The sequence below is a fragment of the Mastigoproctus giganteus genome, chromosome 8 (genome assembly GCF_048544385.1).
Source record: "Mastigoproctus giganteus isolate SK-2022 chromosome 8, ASM4854438v1, whole genome shotgun sequence".
Classification (NCBI taxonomy): domain Eukaryota; kingdom Metazoa; phylum Arthropoda; class Arachnida; order Uropygi; family Thelyphonidae; genus Mastigoproctus; species Mastigoproctus giganteus.
In genome coordinates, this window is record NC_143582.1 from 128379418 (window position 1) to 128403778 (window position 24361).

The following is a 24361-nucleotide window of genomic DNA, read 5'->3' on the forward strand; positions in this document are numbered from 1 at the left end:
TAACAGTTTTTGTATCAGAACAGCCACTCCTCTTCCTCCATATTTCAGAAGTTCCATATAAACTCCTCCAAGTCCAGGTGATTTGCCATTCCTTCCTTCCTTTAGCAGGAATTCCACTTCCCTAACAGAAACTTTTAAGCCTGAGTCATCTACACCAAAATCCTCCATCGTTTAGCATTTTAGCATTAGTAGAGGCATATGATGCAAGAAAGCAAGCTTATCATCAGCCAAAAAAAAAAAAAAAAAAAAAAAACCACTTCCATTTCACCCCTCTGTTCGTTCGAAATACCTGTCCAGCTGAACCTTAAATTTATTTAGGCTATCAACTTCCACAACAAGGGATGGAAGTCTGTTCCACCAACCAACTACCCGCTGGCTAAAGGCAAACTTCCGCACATCTATCCTACATCTGTCTTTCCTCAATTTGAATTTATGCCCTCTCAGGTGATTATTCTGAGCAAGAGGAAGAATCCCATCAGCATTGAGCGTGCTCAAACCATTCAAGGCTTTATACACTGCTATCAGATCACTCGCCAGTGTCTAGTCTCCAGACACTGTAATTTGCAAAACTTAAGCCTTTCTTCGTAAGAGCACCCCTTTGTTCCATTCACTAATCTTGTTGCCCTTCTTTGTACTCATTCCAGCAGCTCTACATCCTTCTTGAAATGAGGCCTCCAGACCTGTATACAGTACTCAAGGTGTGGCCTGACCATTGCCTTATACAAGGGAATAATCACTTCCTTATCCCTGCTAGAAAAATTCCTGTATATCATTGACAAGACACCATGAGCTACTCTTGCAGCCCATCTACACTGCTCAGAGAACTTCATATCTGCCTGCACAATTACCCCCAGGTCCTTTTCATTCTCTACCACTGTCAGTGTAGTACCACAGAGTTCATACTTTTCTCTGGGATTGCTGTTTCTCATATGTAGTACTTTACATTTGTCAATGTTAAACTTCATTTGCCACCTCTCAGCCCATCTGCTCAACCTTTCCAGATCCTGTTAAAAATCTCCCATTAGAAATATCCTTTGTTCTTAGGGATTTTTTCTATTAGTTCTCTTAGATCCTCCCAAAATTCATCCTTCAAGGTATCAGCGGTGTCAATAGTCGGGGAATATATATTCTCTTGAACTCTTTCTGGTCTTCTTTTAAAAGTCCTTCATAGTACTCCCTCCAGTCTTTCAAAGGTATTAACTGCAAACCAGCGTTGTGTTTATTCTGTTTTCTCAAGTCTTTAAGAACCTTCCACGATTCCGCTGATTGCTTGAAGCCCAATTTGCTATTAATAGTTGCGCATTTCCTTTCCCATTCTTCATTTTTTGCTTCTACTACCAATCAATTGGCTATTTTCTTCTTTTCAACATAAATGTTCCTATATGCATCATTCCTATCACCCAGCCATTTCTGATATGCAAGTTTATTTTCCTCTACAGCAGCTCTTACTTTCTCTGTAATCCAGGCCTTTTTTGGTCCTTGGCTCTTCTTTTTGCTAGGATTTCATGAGCTATTTTTTTAACAGTATTTTTTAAATATTCATAGATTTCTTTAGTATTACCTTTTATCTCTATGTTAATTGCAACATCCAGTCTCTGGGTGAAGTGGTTTCTAATGCTGCCATCCTAGAGTAGGTTAATGTTAAATTGATACACTTGTAGCATTTCTCCTTCCCTGCATTGTTGGTTGTCCACACATATTTTCTTAATCCAGGTCCACCTCAGTGTTGTTTTAACAAGAAAATGGTCAGATCCACATTTGGCTCCTCTATAAACTCTGACATCTTTCAATACATATGTCCCTGAATGTTTTGAAATAATGTAATCTATAACTGATCTAATTTGTCTTGTCTCCTGTGACCAAGTATATTTATGGATATCCTTGTGTTGGAAAAATGTGTTGTTTATTCTCAAGTTGAACTGTTCACAAAGATTGCATAGTCTATCTCCATTGTCATTGCTCTCTCTCTCTCCAAATCTTCCAATAACTTTGCTGTTTTGTTCAGTTCCTACTCTTGCATTGAAATCTCCCATTAGAAATATCTCTTTGTTCTTAGGGATTTTTTTCTATTAGTTCTCTCAGATCCTCCCAAAATTCATCCTTCAAGGTATCGGCGGTGTCACTAGTCAGGACATATATTCCTAAAATACATATTTCTCCATACAGTGTCAGTTCCAATGAGATCATTCTTTCATTAATAAATTGCCAGTTTTTGATGTTGTGTCTCAGTTTCTTTTTAACAGCAATAGAAACTCCTGCTCTTGCTCTTTCACTCTTATCGACTCCACTCCAAAAATGGTAGTATTCTCCCATTATTTCCTCTCCACATCCCTTTTTCTTTGTCTCTGATAGCACGACGATGTCTAACTTGAATTTTTGCAGTTCATCCGGAAGAAAGTTTCTTTTAGTTGTGAAAGGCCTTGAATATTCCAGCATCCCAAAAAATCATAGTCCTTTTCCGTTTGCCGAGTCGTTTCGAAAGTGCAGTCCGTTTTCATTTTCACTTGTAGGTCATTTAGCATTTGTGTATTTTTTACACTGAATGAGGAGCTAGCCCGTTGCAGCAACCCCAACGTAGAGGGCTGGGGTATCTCTCTTAGTCTGGCCCCTACCCTTTGACCTGTCTGGCTTGGGAGGCCCTACCAGTAGCTAAGCTACCGTCGACTTAGCTCTCCGGGTCATCGGGACATGCAAGCCCCCCACCACCACGACAAGGTGGAGAATATCATCGGGGGAGATCATCAATCATATCAGGAGGCAAAAAAGCAGTGAAACCTCTGAATGCAAATAAACCTGCCTACCCGGAAGGTGTAGGGAGATGTTGCAATGGAACATCTCCCTACACTACTTGCTAAGTTCAATAAAATCTGCACAGAACAATCAATCAGCTGCTATTCCTACTAGGGAGTATCAGAAAGTTCATACTCTTACCTAGAAATAATAGCCCTAGAAAGGTGAAACCACAGGAACTTTAATCCTTTTCTATGTACTCTCCATGTTTAGTAACACATTTCTCCCATCAATGGATCAGTTGTTTAATGCCTTGATCATAGAAGTCTGCACCTTTTTGCCTGAAACCACGATTACACTTCATTGATGACTTCCTGAGATGAATCAAAGTGGCATCCACACAATGGTTTCTTTAGTCTCAACATGTCTTTAGTTTCCAGATCATACTAGTACACCCAGCATTCATCACTTGTCACCAACCGATCCAAAAAGTTCTCAACATCCACATTACACAAATCCAACAGTTGGTCAGAACATTGCATTTGACATTGCTTCTGCAAAGGCATCAGCAATCCTAGAACCCATCCTGCGGAGACCTTAGATATGTGCAGATGGTCATGTAAAATACCGTGGGCAGACCCATTACTAAATCCCACTGTATTTGTGATGAAATGAATTGTCACTCAGCACCAGCTGCTCAACCTTTGCAACCGTCTCACTGTCTGTGGATGTTGATGGCCTTCTTTCGCTTGGCTTGTCAAAGACACCTGGAAATCCCGTTTCCACTTTTTTATAGTGCCATAGGATGGACAATTCTGCCCATACACAGCTTTCATTTATTCGTCAATTTCCTGAGCTTTCTTGCTCTGCAAATGCAGGAACTTGATCACTGCTCGATACTTCACTTTTCCAACCATAGTGTCATTCCTGTGATTGCGGGCTCCACCTCTGGTGTACGATCACCTATTGGGATGAAATTTCACATGTTAGTTATGGAATATGTAGACAACTTAAATTAAAAACGGCATCTTCTTACTGATGTTTTATCTAGGTCAGGTTACGAACTTTTTGATACCCCCTCATATGTCCGTACATCCTAAGGCTCTTCCAATAACAAATGAAATCACCAGAGAAAAGAATAAACCTGACATACATCCTAGTTCTCAAGAAAAAATGGATGTCGAGGAGAAGGATATACCTGATGAAACAGTCTTGGAACTCCTTCTTAGGAGGAAATGGACACAGGAGAGCATCCATACTTCCCCAAAAAAGATAAATCTAAGACTGACAAAAGTAAGCCCTCAACACCTCAGAAACTGTTTGATGGACCCACCCAGCCAAAATAATGGCTAAATTCCTACAGTGGAATTGCGGTGGATTGAGACAAAATACCGATGACATCAAGGGCTTCCTACACAAGCACAAGCCAGTATGCTTTTGTTTGCGAGAAAGATATATCAAGTCAAATGAAAACCTTTCCTTTCATAATACTACTATCGTACATAAGGATAGAACTGGGGCTATACCTGCCCCAGGAGTTGCCATCCTTGTGGGCAACCAGACCCCTTTTCAACCTGTACTGCTTTCCACTAACTTAGAAGCAGTAGCAGTTCATCTTATGGTTGGATTTTTATTAACAGTCTGTTTGATTTATTTGTAACCTGGGCTGACATCTCCCAAAGAGACTTTGATGATCTCATTGTGCAGCTGCCTTCCTCTTAATTTTCAGGGATTTCAGTGGATATAACAGCCTGTGCGGTGGTGCTGACATTATTGGAAGGGACGTGTCGTAGAGAATATGCTCACTAACAATAACCTCTCTCTCTTCTAAATATGGGAACTAACACCTTCTTCCATATGCCTACCCATACATTTTTTTACCATTAATCTTTCTGTCTCCTCTCCTCTCTTCACTTAATTGGGAAGTGGAGGAGAACCTGTATGGAAGTAATCACTTCCCTGTGATAACCATACTAATTAGTGAAAAACTGTCTTCCTTTTAGGTGAAAGATCAATCAGGCTGATTGGAATGCCTTCCAATACATAGCAGAATTTGACATCACTGCAGCCATTCAGGAGCCCATCAAAGATGCAGTGATGTACATCACAGAAACTATTGTTCATGCAGCTGCATCTACCATACTGAAAACATCTTCCCAGTTTCCACCTTTTCCCAAACCATTGTAGAATGTACAGCAGAAAAAAAGGCTCAAAACAAAGCTTGGGGAATATTCCGATGATATCCTACTGACCAATCTAACAGCCTTTAAATGTGCACATGTCAAAGCACACAACATCCACCATCAGAGTCGAAAGGAATCATGGATCTGTTTCAAGTCATCAATTACCCAGTCTGCTAGTAATAAGGTGTTCTGGGATAAAATCTGGAAAAATGAAGGGAAAATATACATCTCATGCTTCATCGATCCTAGTATCTAATGGATGCAATATAGCAGAGCCATAGTGCATCCATCTTGGAGAAACATTTTCTAACATCTCCAGCAATATCTTATTCCCCAGAATTCCTGGTCCTGAAACAGAAAATTGAAAAACAGGCACTTAATTTCACATAAAAGGTTCTTTATCTCTACAATGGGCCATTCACTGTGCAGAAGTTAAAAAGTGCTTTATCCCTCTCTAAGGCAAGTGCTGTTGGACCAAATGGCATCCATTATGAAATGATTAAGCACCTTTCTCAAAAATCTGTGGATCACCTACTCTTTCTGTATAACAGGATCTTTATTGATGAGCAGTTTCTGGATACTGAGTGCAAGGCAACTGTTTTTGCTTTTAGCAAGCCAATAAAAAGGATCCTAAACTTCCTACCAACTGTTGACCTCTCTGACCAGCTGTTTTTGCAAATTCCTGGAGAGAATGGTTAATGTCTGTCTTATATGGTATTTAAATCAAATGGCCTCCTCTCTAACATGCAATGTGACTTCCAAAAAAACAGGTCTACTCTTGACCATTTAATTAAATTGGAAACGTCCATCCGGGATGCTTTCCAAAAATGAGAACATCTGGTGTCTGTATTCTTTTACATGGAGAAAGCGTTTGACACAACTTGGAGATTTGGCATCTTAAAAGATTTGTATAGCCTCAATCTTAGAGGACATCTTCCCATTTTTATTAAGAACTTTCTAGCCAATCGGTCTTCCCAGGTTTGTGTAGGATCTGCCCTCCTTACCCCTTTTATTAAGAGGAGGGAGTACTGCAGGGATCTGTTTTAAGTGTTAACCCTTTCGTCATCAAAGTAAATTCAATCAAGAACAACTTCCTCCAGCTGTAAACACTGCCCTCTATGTTAATGACTTTAGCATATTTTCTCATGCAGCATGAGGGTTATTGAAAGAGAACTGCAACAAGCCATTGATCGGCTTAATTCCTGGGCACTTGCTAATGGATTCAGGTTCTCGCTGCAGAAGACCATTTTCATCCTTTTTTTCCATAAGCATAATCTTCATCCTGAACCTGAATTGAAGTTTGGATGTAATGCCATCCCAGTTGTGATGGACACAAAATTCTTGAGACTCGTATTTTATGAAAAGTTGACATTTCTAGCACACATCTGTCAACTCCGTACAAAGTGCATGAGAAGCTTGGACATCCTCCGTGCTCTCTCTCGTCCACATCTTTTGGTGCAGACTGATGCATCTTACTATGCATCTACCATGCACTTGTGCAATCTAAACTTGATTACAGGTTCCTAATATATGCCTCAGCCAGAAACAGTGTATTTTGATGGTTGGACCCTATCTGTCATGGCCACCTCCGTAGCCAGGTGGGCAGGAGCAGCAGTGCGTAGCACACGCTTCTTGATTAGACCGGGGTTCGAGCCCGTGACCACCAAATACGGAGGATGCGGAAAGGGCAGGGAATGACCACCACATATCCTCGGAGCAATATGGCCTTAGTTGCTAATACTCCTAAAAACCAAATAACAAACAAACAACCTATCTGTCATCAGGCTATCCGTATTGCTGCTGGAGCATATCGAGCATCTCCTGTCTAGAGCCTATATGTGAAAGCAAATGAACCACCACTATCGCTTCAACATAAGCAGTTGTCTTTAAAGTATGCTTTAAAACTGAAATCCCTGCCAGACCATCCTACATGGACATCTGCTTTTGAGCTGCATTGGGAAAATTTGTACAACGCCCATCAGACTGCCAATTGTCCTTTCGGTATTCATGTCCAAGAGCTACTCAGTGAGCTTAACATCACAGTAGATAAGGTTGCCCAATCAATATCTACCTGAAGCTCCATTCAGTGCACTGAGCTGATAATTCTGACTTCTTGCCAGTTTTCACTGATGGCTTGAAATCTGAATCATACATAGAATCTGCTGCTGCCTTTCCAGAAACCACTATATCAAAGCTGATTCTCCCTGAATCTAGCATATGCACTGCAGAGCTGCACGCAATAGAGTTAGCTTTGGACCACATTAGTACTTGCTAGTAATAATGGTTTATAATATATTCTGATTCCTTTAACATATTACAGGCTTTATTCACTTTGAAATACAATTCTTGTCCTGTCTTGTCCTGTCTTGTCCTGTCCCAGGTCCAGCAGAAGATACACTCTCTATGAGCATAAATTCGATATCTACTTCTGGATTCCTAGCCACATTGGGATTAGTGGAAATGATTTGGCTGATGATGCAGCAAAATCAGCAACTGCCACTAATAATCATTGCATGTTGTGAGTTCCCTGTACAGACTACAGGGAACTCACAACATGCAATGGGCAGACTACAGCCAAATAATACACAACAAGGTACCCTCCCAATAGCAAGATTCGCAGAACAGACAGACTACTACCAATAAATTACATTAGATAAAGCCTATATAATGTTGGTGAAGATACACCATAGTTTACCCATAAATTTAAACCACGTATATAGTGTAAAAGGCATCATTTTAATTGTATCTCATATTGTGGCAGCCTTCACAAAGAGATACCAGGTATTGCACTACTTTGAATAAGTAACGCTTCTCTAGAAGAGAAGACTACTGTTATTTATTCTCAGTGGATACCACCACCCAGACGGCACCATTTCAAAGCTGTTGGCCTATCATTGGTGGGTGGGCAGGTACCCTGGCAATGCTACATGCCATCACAGTTGCGAAGTGGTACCACAATATGAGAGATGCCGAATGGTATACAGATAATGTATTTAAAAATGAAATGCACAAGATATGGGTTTTAAGTGATTAACTATATAATGTCGGTGTAGATACACCATTTACCCATAAATTTAAACTACGTATGTAATGTAAAAGGCATCGTTTTAACCTAACCTATCTCATATTGTGGCCGCCTTCACAATGATTACCAGGCATTGCACTACTTTGAATAAGTAATGCTTCTCTAGAAGAGAAGACTACTGTTATTTATTCTCAGTGGATACCACCACCCAGATGGGGGCGCCTCCGTAGCCAGGTGGACAGGAGCAGCAGTGCGTAGCACACACTTCTTGATTAGACCAAGGTTCGAGCCTGTGACCACCAAATACGGAGGATGCGGAAAGGTCAGGGAATGACCACCGCATATTCCCGGAGCAGTATGGCCTTAGTTGCTAATGCTCCCAAAAACCAAATAACAACAATAACAACCACCACCCAGATGACACCGTTTCAACGATTTTGGCCTATCATCAGTGGGTGGGAAAAGTACCCTGGTAACTGCAGAATAAAAATACCTGGTATCTCATTGTGAAGGCTGCCACAATATGAGATACAATTAAAACAATGCCTTTTACACTACTTACATAGTTTAAATTTATGGGTAAACTATGGTGTATCTACTCCGATATTATATAGCTAATTAGTTAAAACCCATATATAATTATGCCTTGTGCATTTCATCTGTAAATACATTATCAGATAAAGCCTGTAGATGAATCGTGACAGTATAGTCTGCGCTGGGATTGTAATGAGGAAGTTGTTCTTGCTTGGCTCAACATAGGACATGGCGATTTGACATATTCGTTTTTGCTAAGGGCCAACAACATTTCTATGTGTGAGTCCTGTGACACCGTTTTATCTATTAGACACATTTTAATTGACTGTCCAGATATTAGCAGCGCTTGTTTTACCACTTTTAACCATCTGACTGAGCCTTATACCCTCAGATTTTCCCCAACAATGATAATGTGTCAGCTGTTTTTAAATTTTTACACCTTATTAATTTATATAAACATATATAAAATACTGAATATATATACATACACTGAGTGATCACTGAATTATTACCACCCCTATGAAAACCCAATGCGACCTGTTGACCATGTGAGGTACGAAAATGCGGAGTTAGTCGACCTACGTAGCATAGATAAGGTGTCAGTGGTTCAGTAGGTAGTAAAATTCCGAGCATAATGGGTTAAAGGAAGGATTTATCAGACTTTGATAAAGGACAGATGGTGTGTGCTCAACAAGCTGAGCTGGTGCCTCAATTTCCCAAACGGCTGAACTGGTGGAAGTGTTCGAGAGCCTCCGTAGTTAAAGTGTACCAGGACTGGCATCAAAATGCTCAAACACGACCCAACGGCAAAACTACAAAGGTTATTTGGTTGGTTATTTGGTTTTTTTTTTTTTTTTTTAGGAGCATTAGCAACTAAGGCCATATTGCTCCGGGATATGCGGTGGTCATTCCCTGACCTTTCCGCATCCTCTGTATTTGGTGGTGACGGGCTCGAACCCTGGTCTAATCAAGAAGCGTGTGCTACGCACTGCTGCTCCTTCCCACCTGGCTACGGAGGCGCCTAACTACAAAGGTCAGTGAAAGGTTGATGCTAGAGGTGAGCGTGAGGTCTGATGACTCATACAGGTGAAACAGGAGCACTTAGGCATACTGTACATCACTGGTTCAGAGCCTATATGCTGAAGTGCATGAAACACCCTTGCATCTACACAGACAAATGCTTTTATTAAATCATGCAGCAAAACACAAAGGGCATCCAAAACATTCCACTTGGAATGGATTTTTTTCTCCTAAATGGGGAACCTTTATAGAACTTACCCATCTATAAACCCACCAACCGGGATATGTCTTTACTGACTGGCAAATTGACCAGAGTAAGATATAGTCTACTGCCTCTCATACAATCCCACCTTGGATGTATCATATACTGCTGTGTGACTTTTCATTCACAGCCTGGGGAAAAGCACACCATGTCCCAACAGAACATGCTACAAATACATGCCACACTGAGAACACAGCATGGCCAGTACACACCGATCTACACAGATAGATCTAAAACTGATAAGCAAGAATGTTAGGAAATACTGCAACAGCACTATTTCCTAACATTACCATATCCAAAAAGCTCCCCACTGAATGTAGCAGCTATACTGCAGAACTCGGTGCTATCCACATGGCCTTAAACTACACACTCTCAAGAACCATATATACCGACTCCATTAGTGCTATGTAAGTGGGCAGTTTGAATAAGTTCAAGGAAGAACTAGACAAATTATTGGAGGGGTGAACTGATGCTTATAGACTTGCTTCCTTGAATCATTTGCCACTGATAATAACATTCATTGACTATTGCAAGAATGTTTTATGCTTTGCCTGTTGCACAAGAGCTTTTTTCTAATGTTTGTAAAACCTTAACAATGAAACTGTGAACAGGACAGTTTAAAGGTGCCATAATGACTTAATTTGCACAGAAATATTCATACACAGCATGAATATTTCTGTAAAGTATGTGAAAAATCAGCATTTTCAACCAATTACAAAATAAATAAAAAAACGCAAGTAATTCCATTATGATTATAATATTGTAATATTACAGCAAAGTGTTACTTTGACCAGAAAAAAAAATTCAATAAGAAATATTCAAAACTGCCCATGCTATATGCATTTTAAGATTATATGGAAAATCTATCACCTGAAAATGATTTATTTGATAACATATTTTTTTTTGATGCAGTATTAAAAAATAGATTATTACATTAAAAATAGCTCACAGCAATACCTCACTTAGCATGGCTTCAAACAACACAGGTTTCACTATAACATGGTTTTCAATTAAGTGGAAGTTGAAAATTTACTGTACATATTAAAACTCATTCAGCATAGACCCTTACTCTATATATATGCTGCGGTGCCAACTCTATTGTCTCACATGCACATGTGCCAATAGCACTCCCCTCAAGCAGTCAGTGGCAATGTGCAACAATGTTCAGTATTCTTAATTCTATCCTGACGAGACACGACGTGATACCTTTTCATTTCACAATTTATTTTTACCCCTTTAAATATGATCGAAAATATAACTGCATCTTGCCTATAAATCACTGCCAACAACATGCATTCTGTTTGGCAGCATGTTTTGTCCCACTTGGCAAATGATTTCACTGGTTTTGAATCATAAGTTCAGACAATTGCCGAAGACATTGTGAAGATCAGAAAAGACTTAGAATTCAAAACTTTGGACACTGCCAATGTACGTGACTGCATTGACTCACATGCAAATGACTTAGATGATGCAACTCTCCTTGAAATTGATGAGCAAACTGCATGTGAAGAAGAGGGAAACAATTCTGAAGTGGCACCAAAAGAATTTTCAAAAGAAGAATTGGAGAAAGTTTTTTGGGGATTGACATGGCCTGCGATGCGATCGTCAATGGAGATCCGAATGTTGAACATAGCATCAAGTTATGGCAAATTTTACAAGATGGGATTCGATGCTACAAAGACTTGTACACCGAAAAAAAGCAGAGATGATTTCGCCAGACTTCATTATTAAAATACCTAAATAAACAATAAAGCTTTTTTCTCTTCTCTCATGACATTATCTTTTCGTTAATAAAATTTTTGCAATATTTTTTATTTTAAATCCTTTTAATTGTCTATCAAGTGCAAATTCTTTATAGATTTATTATAATTTGTTTATAGACTATTTCTCTGGTATGCATTCAATTAAAACCCATTATAATTATACCTCAATCAGCATGGAACAGTTTTGGTACTAATTATCAGTGCTATGCGGGATATTGTTGTATATCACTGCAGAAATAGAACAAGGTTACTTATTTAGCATGAACCGAGTAATTTCAGAACTTTTTCTTTAAAAGTTATTAATGGTGAAATGAGTTTATCACTTGTTACTACCACATCGAAAAAAAATCTGAAAAAATATTTTTAATTATGTTCAGTTCTCATCACAGACGACAGGAACACCCTATCTGGGCTTCTTTTTTTTTCAAGTAAAGTATGGAGGTTAGTTATTTCATTCATATATAAATCAACTAGCCTGAGAACTCAATATTTTATATATTTCAAAACGTTAGTCTCTGGCAACTCACTCACAGAAAGCTTTTCTAGTTACATCTCTGTCTCAGAATATAAAATAAAATATTAGGCATTAAGTTTTCCCACATTTATAAAAAAAATAAAATAGTTTGGTGATCATTTAATACAGATATTTGTTGAACTCTCCTTGTGATCTGTCTTATGTATTGCGTTCTTTCAGTTTTATCTAATTTAATTTTTCTCCACCATAGGGACCCCTGATTGCTGCTGCTTTCACTAATGGTTATCATTGAAGGATAATTATAAATAAAGGTAGGTAAGAGATAAATATGTATACAATTTCCATTGGTATTACAACTCATTAAATATGAATAAGATTTTTACTTATTCATTCTTTCAGTCTCATTTCTGGATTTGAGTCGCCCCACTACACTTCAGATCTGTAACTTTGGGGCCAAAGGTGCCACTTTATGGAATTTCTGTTTGTGGGAATCCATACATCCACATATCAGTATACAGGGTGTCTCAAAAATATTGGTACAAACGTTTAGGGGAGATAGGTAACATCTAAAGGAATGTGAATCGCATAGGAACCCATAACCGGAAACGTCACGGGAAAGTAGTAGCAGAGGCACAAGAAGCAGAAATGACACAAGACAGTAATATTAACATAATATTAACAATGGAGTACGAGATGGATGCATTTCATGATGTTACAACAGATGCTCGAAGGTTCCACCATGAACTGTGATGCATGCATGCATGACACTGACGCAGCATGGATTGGCGGACACAGTCGAACACACCTGGAGTTTCTTTGACAGTAGCAGCAGCGCAGACGAGTCTCGCCACGAGATCCATTTCCGTCTCCACAGGCGATTCATACACGATAGATTTGAGGGCCCCCCCATAGAAAGAAATCAAGGCTCGATAAATCAGGTGAGCGTGGGAGCCAGGCAACGGGACCACCACGGCCAATCCATCGACGCCCAAAATGCCTGTTCAAATGGTCACGAACACACCTTTCATAATGGGCAGGTGTCCCGTCATGTTGAAACCAAATGTTGCGTCTCACATTTGCTGGAACATCATCAAGTAACCCTGGTAGAACTTGTTCAAGAAAGATTCAATATTTAGCAGAGTTCATGCGGGATGGTAACAGGTATAGGCCAACTTAGCAGTCACCGACCATACCTGCCCACACATTTATTGCAAAGCGATGTTGTCCGCATGGGGGGTGCACACCGTTTGGGTTGTCGTGAGCCCACACATGAGCATTGTGCTGATTGAATGAGCCTTCCCGAGTGAAATAAGCCTCATCCATGAACAAAACATTGAAATTTTCCCTCTCGCGAACTGATGAACAGCGCCGTCTGCCGACTTACGGTGACATTTCCGGTTATGGGTTCCTAAGCGATTCACATTCCTTTAGATGTTACCTACCTCCCCTAAATGTTTGTACCAATATTTTTGAGACACCCTGTATATATATATATTGAAATGCAAATAATATGTATGTTATTTAACTTTTAATAAATAAAAAAAAATACATTATTAGCATTAGTAGTGGCAAATGATGCAAAATTCAAAGTTTATACAGTACCAGCCAAAAAAAAATATAAGACACTTCCTATTTCACCCATTCATTCCTTCCAATAGTTTGTTTAGTTCTTCCTTGCATTTATTTAATCTATCAACTTCCACAACAACAGATGGAAGTTTGTTTCAGCAATCAATCACCCACTGGCCAAAGGCAAACTTCCACACATCTATTCTGCAATAGACGTGTGGAAGACGAGGAATACCATCAGCATTGAGCTTACTCAGATTCAAATTTAGTCAGCTTAAAACTTGTCCCATGAGAAAGATACAGACCCTTAAACAGAATTTAAATAATATATCTGAATATGCTATCCTGATAAGATATATTTTAAACACATCTTTCCATAATGATATATAGTGCTGAGGCCTGGTTGGTAGCTTCGTCTTCATCTTCATCTCAACTTGCCCTTGCTGGAATATGTGGCTGGCAAATTCATAGATGGACAAACTTTAATTGTGGGCATCAGCACATCAATTTCATTCATGAAACTTTGCTCTGTTTTCTGGCATTCTCACTTAATTCCCGCTAAACAAACCATCACTTTCTCTGATCATTTTTCTCCCATTTCCTCTCTCAGGTTAATTAACATGCTTCAGTATTGAACCTCGCTATTCTGTAGTGTTTTTAATATAGGAAGGATGTTCCCAGAGCCAAATGGTCAGGAGCAAGAGTGCAGCAGCACACACCCTTTGAGGGGACCGTGGTTCAAGCGCGTGACTGCTAAATATGATTAACAGTTGTATTCTTATTTTATTGTATACTCCTCTGACCTGATGGTTGTGCCACAGTTTAAATATAAAACTCTTTTTTTTTTAATAAAAACTGTCATTATTAGTATCGGCAATATAACACAAGAGAGCAAAGCTTAAAAAGCACCAGCAATAAAAAAGAATAAATAAAAATACGAGATGGATGCATTTCATGATGTTACAACAGATGCTCGAAGGTTCCACCACTTTATATGCCTATTCCTCCCAATAATTGTCCAAATCTTCTTTAATTTTGATGAAGGCAAATTTTTTCACATGCGTCCTGTAACCATCCATCCTTCCACAGCTCCATTATTGACTATTGTGAAGATTACTCAGCTTGAGCAGATAATTACTGGTGATGAAACCTGGTAGTTTCTGCACAATTCACAAACAAAATGCTGATGCAAGGTGGGTTTTTTTTTTTTTTTTTTTTTTTTTTTTTGTCAGTCGAGTTATCATACACTACAACATTAATTCTTGAATAGTGGACTTTTAACAAGGCCATGCTACATTTATATTTTCCACCATCTTCACAACACAGTCAGACAAAAACATCCTGATCTGAGCAAAGAATTTGATTCTCCATCACAATAATGCTCCAATTCATTAGTCACTTACTAATATCTAGAGAAACACAAGGTGTCCACCCATCCAGCTCTTTAAATCGATGGATGTAGCCCCCTCTTTACCTCTTCATGAAAGCAAAAGAAGTAATGCAGAGTGAATATTTCAGATTAGTGAGGGAGATACACAGTGCTGTGATGAACATACTTAAGGAAGTTACACAGAACAGATGGAAAAACCGTTTACAACAGTTATGATGAAATTTAGTGTTGCTTAGACCAGTGCTTCCCAACCTTTTTCGTGCCAGGGCACACTTGGAAAATTATAATTTTTGTATGGCACACAGAGAAAAATGGACAGATTTTGGGTTGTCTATAAGGACTTCGTGAAAAAATTTATTACATTTGCATAATAATATATATGTCGTTATGATAAGAAAAGTAAAATATAAATACTATGGAAGATATTAAATATTTAATACTATTTTCCTACAGAACTTCAAAATAAAATCCTTTCAAATTTTTTTAATGAGAAACTTGAGCTTGCTTCTGTGAACATAAAATTTTTATATCAGGTTTTATTCTTGAATTAGCTATGTGTAACTCATGATCCAGACTTTTTAATGATGATGTCTGTTCGAATTCTCGATAATCCCCATCAACAAAAAACTTTGTTCGCTGAAATAGGTCGTAGCAAATGGAAGAAGAGTGCCAATTGCTTTTTCTCTGATTGAAGGAAACTCCTTTCTCACCATTAACGAAAATTCAGATAACTCAATTTCTTTAAATTGTACTTGAAGGGTGAAAACATTTCTTAAATCTAACAGTCTTCTTTTTCTTTCATTGATAAATGTAATGCTGAAATTTCTAGGGATAATGTAAATGGATTTCGAATCCAATCAAATTTTTTACATCAGGTATTTCAAAATAGTGAAGAAGTTTTTCCTCAAGCAAACACAAATGCTGCTCTGCTAATCCAATAGTTCTTCTTTAGGATTTAAATTATAACACTGATTAAACATGATTTGTCATCATCATCCAGTAATTCAGTCTTGTGACTAGTCACTTCCTCTGATGGGCTGTCTCCACCTTTGTCTTTTCCAGTTCATTCAGTCTTCTCTTGCTCACTCATCTTTCAATTTCTTGGGATATGTTTACTTTACAGGGTAGTTTTCCATTGCTTTCCCTGTTGGTAGTAGCTTCCTTTAACTGAAGCTGCATTTGCTGCTATTGACCTGTTTAGATTCCTCCACCACCAAAACTCATATTACCAGCCTACCTACTGGTAACCAGATATGTAGGCCCTGTCTTCATAGCATGTTGATGGGAAGGCCCTACATATCCTTCCTTCTCTCATCTGCACCTGACCTAGATTCCCTCTGGGGTTGAAACCCAGCCTTCCTGTAGGTTGCTCAGGTCCCTGGGGCCACCCTGTGGGACTGAGAATGGAATTGGGATAGAGAGGCTCAGTGAACCCATTGGTGGGTTCATGTATTCTGCTTGCACATCCCCTTGGCCCCTTAAATATCATTAGTGATCCAATTTTAACCTCTTTTTTCCAAAGTTGAATTTTTTCTTTGAATTCATAAACTTTGTTCTCAATCTTTTTCCATGAAAAAAATTAAAGTAATCTCTTAATTCTTTTTATATAAACTTTGTCTGTACACATTAGTGTGTTTTCTTGTGATCCTTGCAATTTTCAATTTAGCTCATTCAGGTGCTCAAAAATATCAGTTAAGTAAGCTAGTTTTTGGAGCCAATAACTATCATTCATTAAATCTGCAAAGTCAGAATTGTTCACAAAAATGTTAATTATTTATCATTAACTTAATAAATCTGATTGAAAGATCCATTTATTTCTGATTCTGTTAAGTACAGTATACATGTGCATTATGTTTCTCAAGTAACTGCAATTTTTATTAAAGTTTTAATGATCAGCTGAATAAATATTTTTCATCCATATTCACATGTAATGAAGTAGTAGTAGTAGTAGTAGTAGTAGTAGTAGTGGCATGTGATGCAAGAAAGCAGGTGTATGAGCTTATGTAGCATCAGCCAAAAAAAAAAAAAAAAAATCACACCATTCCCTGCAAATGCCTGTCCAGCTCCTCTTTAAATTTATTTAACCTATCAACTTCCACAACGACAGATGGAAGTTTGTTCCAGCAATTAACCACCCGCTGGCTAAAGCAAATTTCCGCACATCTATTCTACATCTGTCTTTTCTTAATTTGAATTTATGCCCCCTAAGGTTCGTAATCTGAACAAGTGGAAGGATCCCATCAGAATTCAGCGTGCTCAACCCATTCAAGGCCTTATACACCTCAATCAGATCACCGTGCAGGTTGCCTAGTCTCCAGCCACTGCAATTTGCAGACCTTAAGCCTCTCTTGGTAAGAGGATCCCTTCATTCCCCTCACCAATCTTGTTTCCCTTCTCTGTACAAGCTCAAGCAAATCAACATCCTTCCTAAAATGAGGCCTCCAGACCTGTACGCAGTACTCAAGGCGTGGTCTGACCATTGCTTTATACAGCGGGATAATCACCTCCTTTTCCCTGCTAGCAAAATTCCTATATATCATTGACAAAACCCAATGACCTACCCTGGCAGCCTGTCTGCATTGCTCAGAAAACTTCATATCTGACTGCACAATTACTCCCAAGTCTTTTTCATTTTCTACTACCTTAAGTGTAGTACCACACAGTTCGTACGTTTCTCTGGGGTTACTTCTACCCATATGCAGTACTTTGCATTTGTCAAGGTTTAACTTCAGTTCTGCAATAATTACACTCAAACACCAGCCAAGCGATTAAAAATTTTACTATAAAATAAAATAAAATACTATGATACAAATATCGGGAGACTAACCTATTACAATAAAATAAAATAAGTTACGATAAAACAAATAAAAACAATGCTAAAATCGTTAAAATTTACTAAAATACCGAAGCTTTCGGAGACTGCTGTCTCCTTCTTCAACAGTTTACTATTACTGCAGTGACACATCCTTAAGTAGCAGGGCCATGGCACTCAAACAAGTGATTCACCAGGCACAGGGTCGGCATTCTCCACATGCGCATCGGAAACGGAAGTGGCTCGGGAGCATGTCAAATGGAACCGGCCATCCTGTCTTAGGATAACCGCCTCAAACAGGGGGTGTAAACGCATACCCCTGTCCCTGTTAATAGTATTATGACTGGATGAACCGATTTGCAAGCTCTCAAGCCACTTGCGTTCCCATAATTCATGGGCACAGTCAGTAATGACCGCGTCCTCAGGACCATGCCCATGGATTTTGGGAACGCAAGTGGCTCGAGAGCTTGCATATGCGTTTACACCTCCTGTTTGAGGCGGTTATCCTCAGACAGGATGACCGGTTCCATTTGACATGCTCCCGAGCCACTTCCGTTTCCGATGCGCATGTGGGGAATGCCGACCCTGTGCCTGGTGAATCACGTGTTTGAGTGCCATGGACCTGCTACTTACGGATGTGTCACTGCAGTAATAGTACACTGTTGAAGAAGGAGACAGCAGTCTCCGAAAGCTTCGGTATTTTAGTAAATTTTAACGATTTTAGCATTGTTTTTATTTGTTTTATAGTAACTTATTTTATTTTATTGTAATAGTTTAGTCTCCCGATATTTGCATTATAGTATTTTATTATATTGTATTTTATTTTATTTTATAGAAAAATTTTTAATCGCTTGGCTGGTGTTTGAGTGTAATTATTGCAGTATGGAATTTCCCAGCCCATAGGCTTGTTTTAAGATATAAACTTCAGTTGCCACTTCTTAGCCCATCTGCCCAAATTATCTAAATCCTGTTGCAGTAGCACACCACCATTACTAACCCTGCCAACCTTTGTATCATCTGCAAACTTCGACACTAAGCCCGATATACCTTCATCAATATCATTGATAAATATACAAAACACCAGAGGACCCAACACCGAACCCTGTGGGACTCCACTAATAACATTAGTCCACAAAGAGCAACACCCATTAATTACCACCCTCTGTCTTCTCCCTCTCAACCATCCTTTTATCCATTGCAGCAACTTACCCTTAATACCATTCTGCCCCAATTTGTACAATAGTCTTCCATGTGCAACAGTGTCAAAAGCTTTCCTGAAATCCAAATATATGATATCAAAATTATTTTTTGCATCCAGTTCCTTTATAACCACATCATAATATCCTATCAAATTTGTCAGACAAGACTTTCCCTTAGCAAACCCATGCTGTGTCTGAATTATTGCTGCAGTCTTGTCTAGATGATCCTGCAATGAATCTTTAACCAGTGACTCCATTATTTTACCCGGAACAGAAGTTAAACTAACTGGTCTGTAATTACTTGTGTTACCCTTCGATCGCCCTTTGTGAATTGGGGATACATTTGCACATCTCCAGTCCATGGGGATCTCCCCTGAGTCCAAGAATGCTCTCATAATTATGGCTAGGGGTTTGCTTAGTTGCTTTGCCACCTCCTTTAATATAACTGGATAGATCCAATCCACCCCAGGTGCCTTTATTATGTTTAACTTCAACAATTTCTCCTCCACTTTGCTCTCAGTTGAGGATACCAGTAATCTAACCAATACCAATTGGAATTTAAATGATTTTTTTGATAACTGAGAAGGGGCTAAAAGCAAAGTTGTGTCAGTCAAAAGTGAATAAGGCATCAAGAGTAGAATGTATTCGATTATATTGAAGGAAGCAACAAAAGACGTAAGCAAACCTTTACCTGTCATAATGAGAACATCCTTTGATTTAGGCAACATCTCTATAAACTGATGATATGCAAATGTTTCTCCTTTTCACATAGGATTTCACGAAAGCTTTTAATACTGTTGCACATAAAAGACTGCTGTACAAATTGGAGTAGTGTAACATTAAGGACAAGTTGCTGCTATGGATAAAGGGATGGTTGAGTAGGAGAAGACAGAGTGGTAATCAATGGATATTGCTCTTCATGGACTAATGTTATTAGTGGAGACCCCTCAGGGTTCGGTGTTGGGCTTATTGTTGTTTTCTATATTTATCAATGATATTGATGTAGGCATATTAGGCTTAATGTCCAAGTTTGCAGATGATACAAAGGTTGGCAGGGTGGTTAATGACAGTAATGACAGTATGCTACTGCAACAGGATCTAGAAAAGTTAGGCAGATAGGCTGAGAAATTGAAAATTGATAAATGCAAAGTACTGCGTATGGGTAGCAGTAACCCCAGAGTAGTGTGCCAACTGTGTAGCTCTACGCTCGGGTGGTAGAAAATGAAAAAACCTGAGAGTAATTGTGCAGTCAGATATAAAGTTCTTTGAGCAATGCAGGCAGCATGCCAGGTCAGCTAATGGGGTTTTGTCAATGATATACAGGAATTTTGCTAGTAGGCATAAGGAGGAGATTATCCCATTTATAAGGCAATGGGTAGGCCACATCTTGAATACCACACACAGGTCTGGAGGCCTCATTATAGGAAGGATGTGGAGCTGAGGAAAACAAGATTGGAAAGAGGTGCTCTTACCGAGAAAGGCTTCAGTTCTGCAAATTGCAATGTCTGGAGACTAGGCATCTGCAAGTTGATCTGATTAAAGTGGTTAAGGCTTTGAATTTGAAGAATCCCATCAGAAGTTGACCATCCTGCTCTCTTTATTAGAGGTCAGAAATAAAATTTCCTGGTAGATTGCTTCCCATAGTGAAGAATGAGAGAAATTGAATGGCAGAATCTGATGTTTTAGAGTGTGCAGAGTGGTCTTGTCTTTGGATCACAGTAAGGATGAAGGAATTGAAATTGGATCCCAGTCTTTCATCCGTGTTGATAAACTAGAGCAGAGATACGTCATCCAAGTACTTTTCTTTTAAACAACAAATATTGAAGTTGTCAGATCTAAAATACATATACTGACAAACTTAATCACAAAGTTGGGGATATTATATAGACCAGGAGGATTAGAAATGGGGAGCTTATTATTAACTTTCTTAGGATATCATTATTAAATATAAAAGAGTAAAAAAGGGTAGTCATAATAGAAATTGGAAAGCCAGGAATTTCTATTAGCAGTGCAAAATCCAAAAGCTGACAGAAACATGTTCCATTAATTTAAATTAGCAGTTTACTGAGTGGAACCTGAGAGGTACCCACTTTTTTTTTTTTTACAAAGTTTCTTTAAATTCTTCTTGCAGTATATCAATATTTCTTTTCTTAATGGAATTGCAGTACTTATTGTATGTCATTTTTTAATTTTTAATAAAACAATTGTTTTTCTTATGTTATTTTAAGAAAAAAATATTAATTCTACTGAAAATGAAAAAAACAAAGCTACAGTCAAAATGTAAACATGAAAGTAATATCCACTTCCATTTTCCAGCTCAGAGAACTGCCAAGAGTGCAAATTTTAAAACTTAGGTATGTGCACACATTAATGTGTTTTGTCAAATAATAAAAGAAAAAACATAAATAATAAATAGTCAAGACAAAAAAAAAAACAAAAAAAAAAAACTTGAACATAAAAAAAGAGTAACTACTTCCGTAGCAGATGCCTCTGCTACACTTCAGCTAACACACTACAGGAACTCCCCGACTTACATAATACTCAACTTACGCAAATTTGACTTTACATAAGTTTTTGCCAGCTGGTGCAAACTTTAAAAAATCATGGAAACTTATTTTGCATCCTGTAGGAATAAATGGAGATATCGTGAAAATATCATAATGTAACCCCAATAACACATTGGTTTTTTTTTTTTTTTTAATTCATTCCAAGTCCTTGGAAGTTGAAATTTTCACTATATAACTAAGCTATTTATCTCTCTAAAAGGTCACATTTATAATTGTTTGTTTATTGTTGTTTTTTTGTAGCATTAGCAACTAATACCATATTGCTCCGGGGATATGCGGCGGTCATTCCCTGACCTTTCCGCATCCTCCGTATTTGGTGGTGACGGGCTCGAACCTGGGTCTAATCAAGAAGCGTGTGCTATGCACTGCTGCTCCTTCCCATCTGGCTACGGAGGCTCCCATATTTATAATGGAAATTGCACTACCCTTTCATCATTATATGTTCCTATTATACGAATCAATTTTGAATGGCTTTGTGATATTTTTCTAAAGCATGTTTCAGGAGGTCACGACCAAAAAACAATAAAAACAAAACAATTTACACTTTCCGGTTTATTGGGCTTTTCTGTTAGTGCATCTAATTTTTTTATTTATTTTTTTTTTATTTATAAACAGGTAGTACACTCGATCTTATTGCATTTGCGATAATACCAATAACTGCAGTTGTATGGGTTTTTACACTATTGTGGTGAAATGTATTCCCCTTCACTAAAATCTTCAATCATACAAAAAACAAATTTTCAGAAACTTCTCTACGTTCCTATTTACATATTACAATGATGAAGGGAAAGCAACAAATGGAAAGCGCAAGTGGTGGTAGTGCCAGGAAACGAAACAAAATTGATTTAGAAATGAAGATGAAAATGATTAAGAAGCACAACGCAGGACAAAGTTAGCATTAGTAGAGGCAGATGATGCAAGAAAGAGTTTATGCAGCATCAGCCAAAAAAAAAAAAAAAAAAACTTCCATTTCACCCCTCTGTTCATTCGAAATACCTGTCCAGCTGAGCCTTAAATTTATTTAGGCTATCAACTTCCACAACAAGGGATGGAAGTCTATTCCACCAACCAACTACCCGCTGACTAAAGGCGAACTTCCACACATCTATCCTACATCTGTCTTTCCTCAATCTGAATTTATGCCCTCTCAGGTGATTATTCTGAGCAAGAGGAAGAATCCCATCAGCATTTAGCATGCTCAAACCATTCAAGGCTTTATACACCTCTATCAGATCACCTCGCCGGTGCCTAGTCTCCATACACTGTAATTTGCAAAACTTAAGCCTTTCTTCGTAAGACCAACCCTTTCTTCGTAAGAGCAACCCTTTGTTCCATTCACTAATCTTGTTGCCCTTCTCTGAAATCGTTCCAGCAGCTCTACATCCTTCTTGAAATGAGGCCTCCAGACCTGTATACAGTACTCAAGGTGTGGCCTGACCATTGCCTTATACAAGGGAATAATCACCTCCTTATCCCTGCTAGAAAAATTCCTGTATATCATTGACAAGACACCATGAGCTACTCTTGCAGCCCATCTACACTGCTCAGAGAACTTCATATCTGCCTGCACAATTACCCCCAGGTCCTTTTCATTCTCTACCACTGTCAGTGTAGTACCACAGAGTTCATACGTTTCTCTGGGATTGCTGTTTCTCATATGTAGTACTTTACATTTGTCAATGTTAAACTTCATTTGCCACCTCTCAGCCCATCTGCTCAACCTTTCCAGATCCTGTTACAGCAGAATAGCATCCATAGAGTCCTTAACAACCCTGCCAACCTTTGTATCATCTGCAAAAGTTTGTCATCTATTGCAAGGGAATTAGGTCTTGCTGCTTCAACAGTGAATACTATTTTAAGAGACACTGCACATATAAAAGAACATGCTAAAGGATCAACAGTGATCACAAAACAGCGTTCAGGTGCTATATCGAAGATGGAATAGCTGTTAATAATATGGATGGAAAATTATATTCAGAAGCAAGTGCCCCTGAGTGTAATGACCATTCAAGCAAAAGCAACAAGTATTTATTAAGATATTACAGATAAGTATGGCGAACCCTAACTGAAGTTCGTGGCAAGCAATGGGTGGTTTAATAGGTTCAAGCATCGCGCTGGTTTCCACAATGTTAAAGTATGCGGTGAAGTTGCCAGTGCTGATTCTGCAGCTGCAGAGAAAATTATTGATGAAGGCAGCTATTCAAAGCAGCAAATTTTTAACGTTGACGAGACTGCTCTGTATTGGAAAAAAATGCCAGATCGAACATACAATGCCAGGTTTCAAGGCGTAAAAAAATAGGGCCACACTCTTGCTTGGGGCTAATGCTGCGGGAGATTACAGATTAAAACCATTGCTTGTGTACCATTCTGGAAATCCTAATGCATTTAAGGGCATCAATAAAGCCCCCCTTCCCGTGCATTTCTGATCGAACCAGAGAGCATGGATAACAATATCTCTCTTTGAGGATTGATTTAAATGCTGCTTCAATCCCGAGGTTGAAAAATATTGTAAAGATAATGACGTTCCTTTCAAGATTTTGCTTCTATTAGATAATGCTCCTGGACATCCTACGCATCTAGATGATTTCAATTCGAACATGAGAGTCATATTTCTACCTCAAAACACAATTCACTCATCCAACCTATGGATCAGGGTGTTATTTCGAATTTAAAACCATACTATTTACACACAATGTTTGCTCAGGCATTGTCTGCAGTAGACGATAGACGATGAGAAAAATTTTACGTTAAATTACTAAAAGTTGTTTAAATGGCGCATGGGAGAAAATATGCCCATGGCACGTAAAAGGCTTTGAAGGATTTTAAAAAGAC

General features: G+C 38.5%; 1 protein-coding gene across 6 annotated transcripts in view; it reads left to right on the top strand.

Moving 5' to 3' along the window:
- LOC150081815 (RNA-binding protein Musashi homolog Rbp6-like) overlaps window positions 1-24361 on the top strand; it is a 1034865-nt gene that overhangs the window by 934234 nt on the left and 76270 nt on the right. The window contains exon 11 of one of the 6 annotated variants that reach the window (XM_090378903.1): window positions 12243-12303. The exons of the other annotated variants lie outside the window; for them this stretch is intronic. Coding sequence (XP_090235029.1) covers window positions 12243-12284 — 42 coding nt within the window. The 3' untranslated portion in view covers window positions 12285-12303. The remainder of the gene's footprint in view (window positions 1-12242; window positions 12304-24361) is intronic. 6 annotated transcript variants of the gene reach the window in all.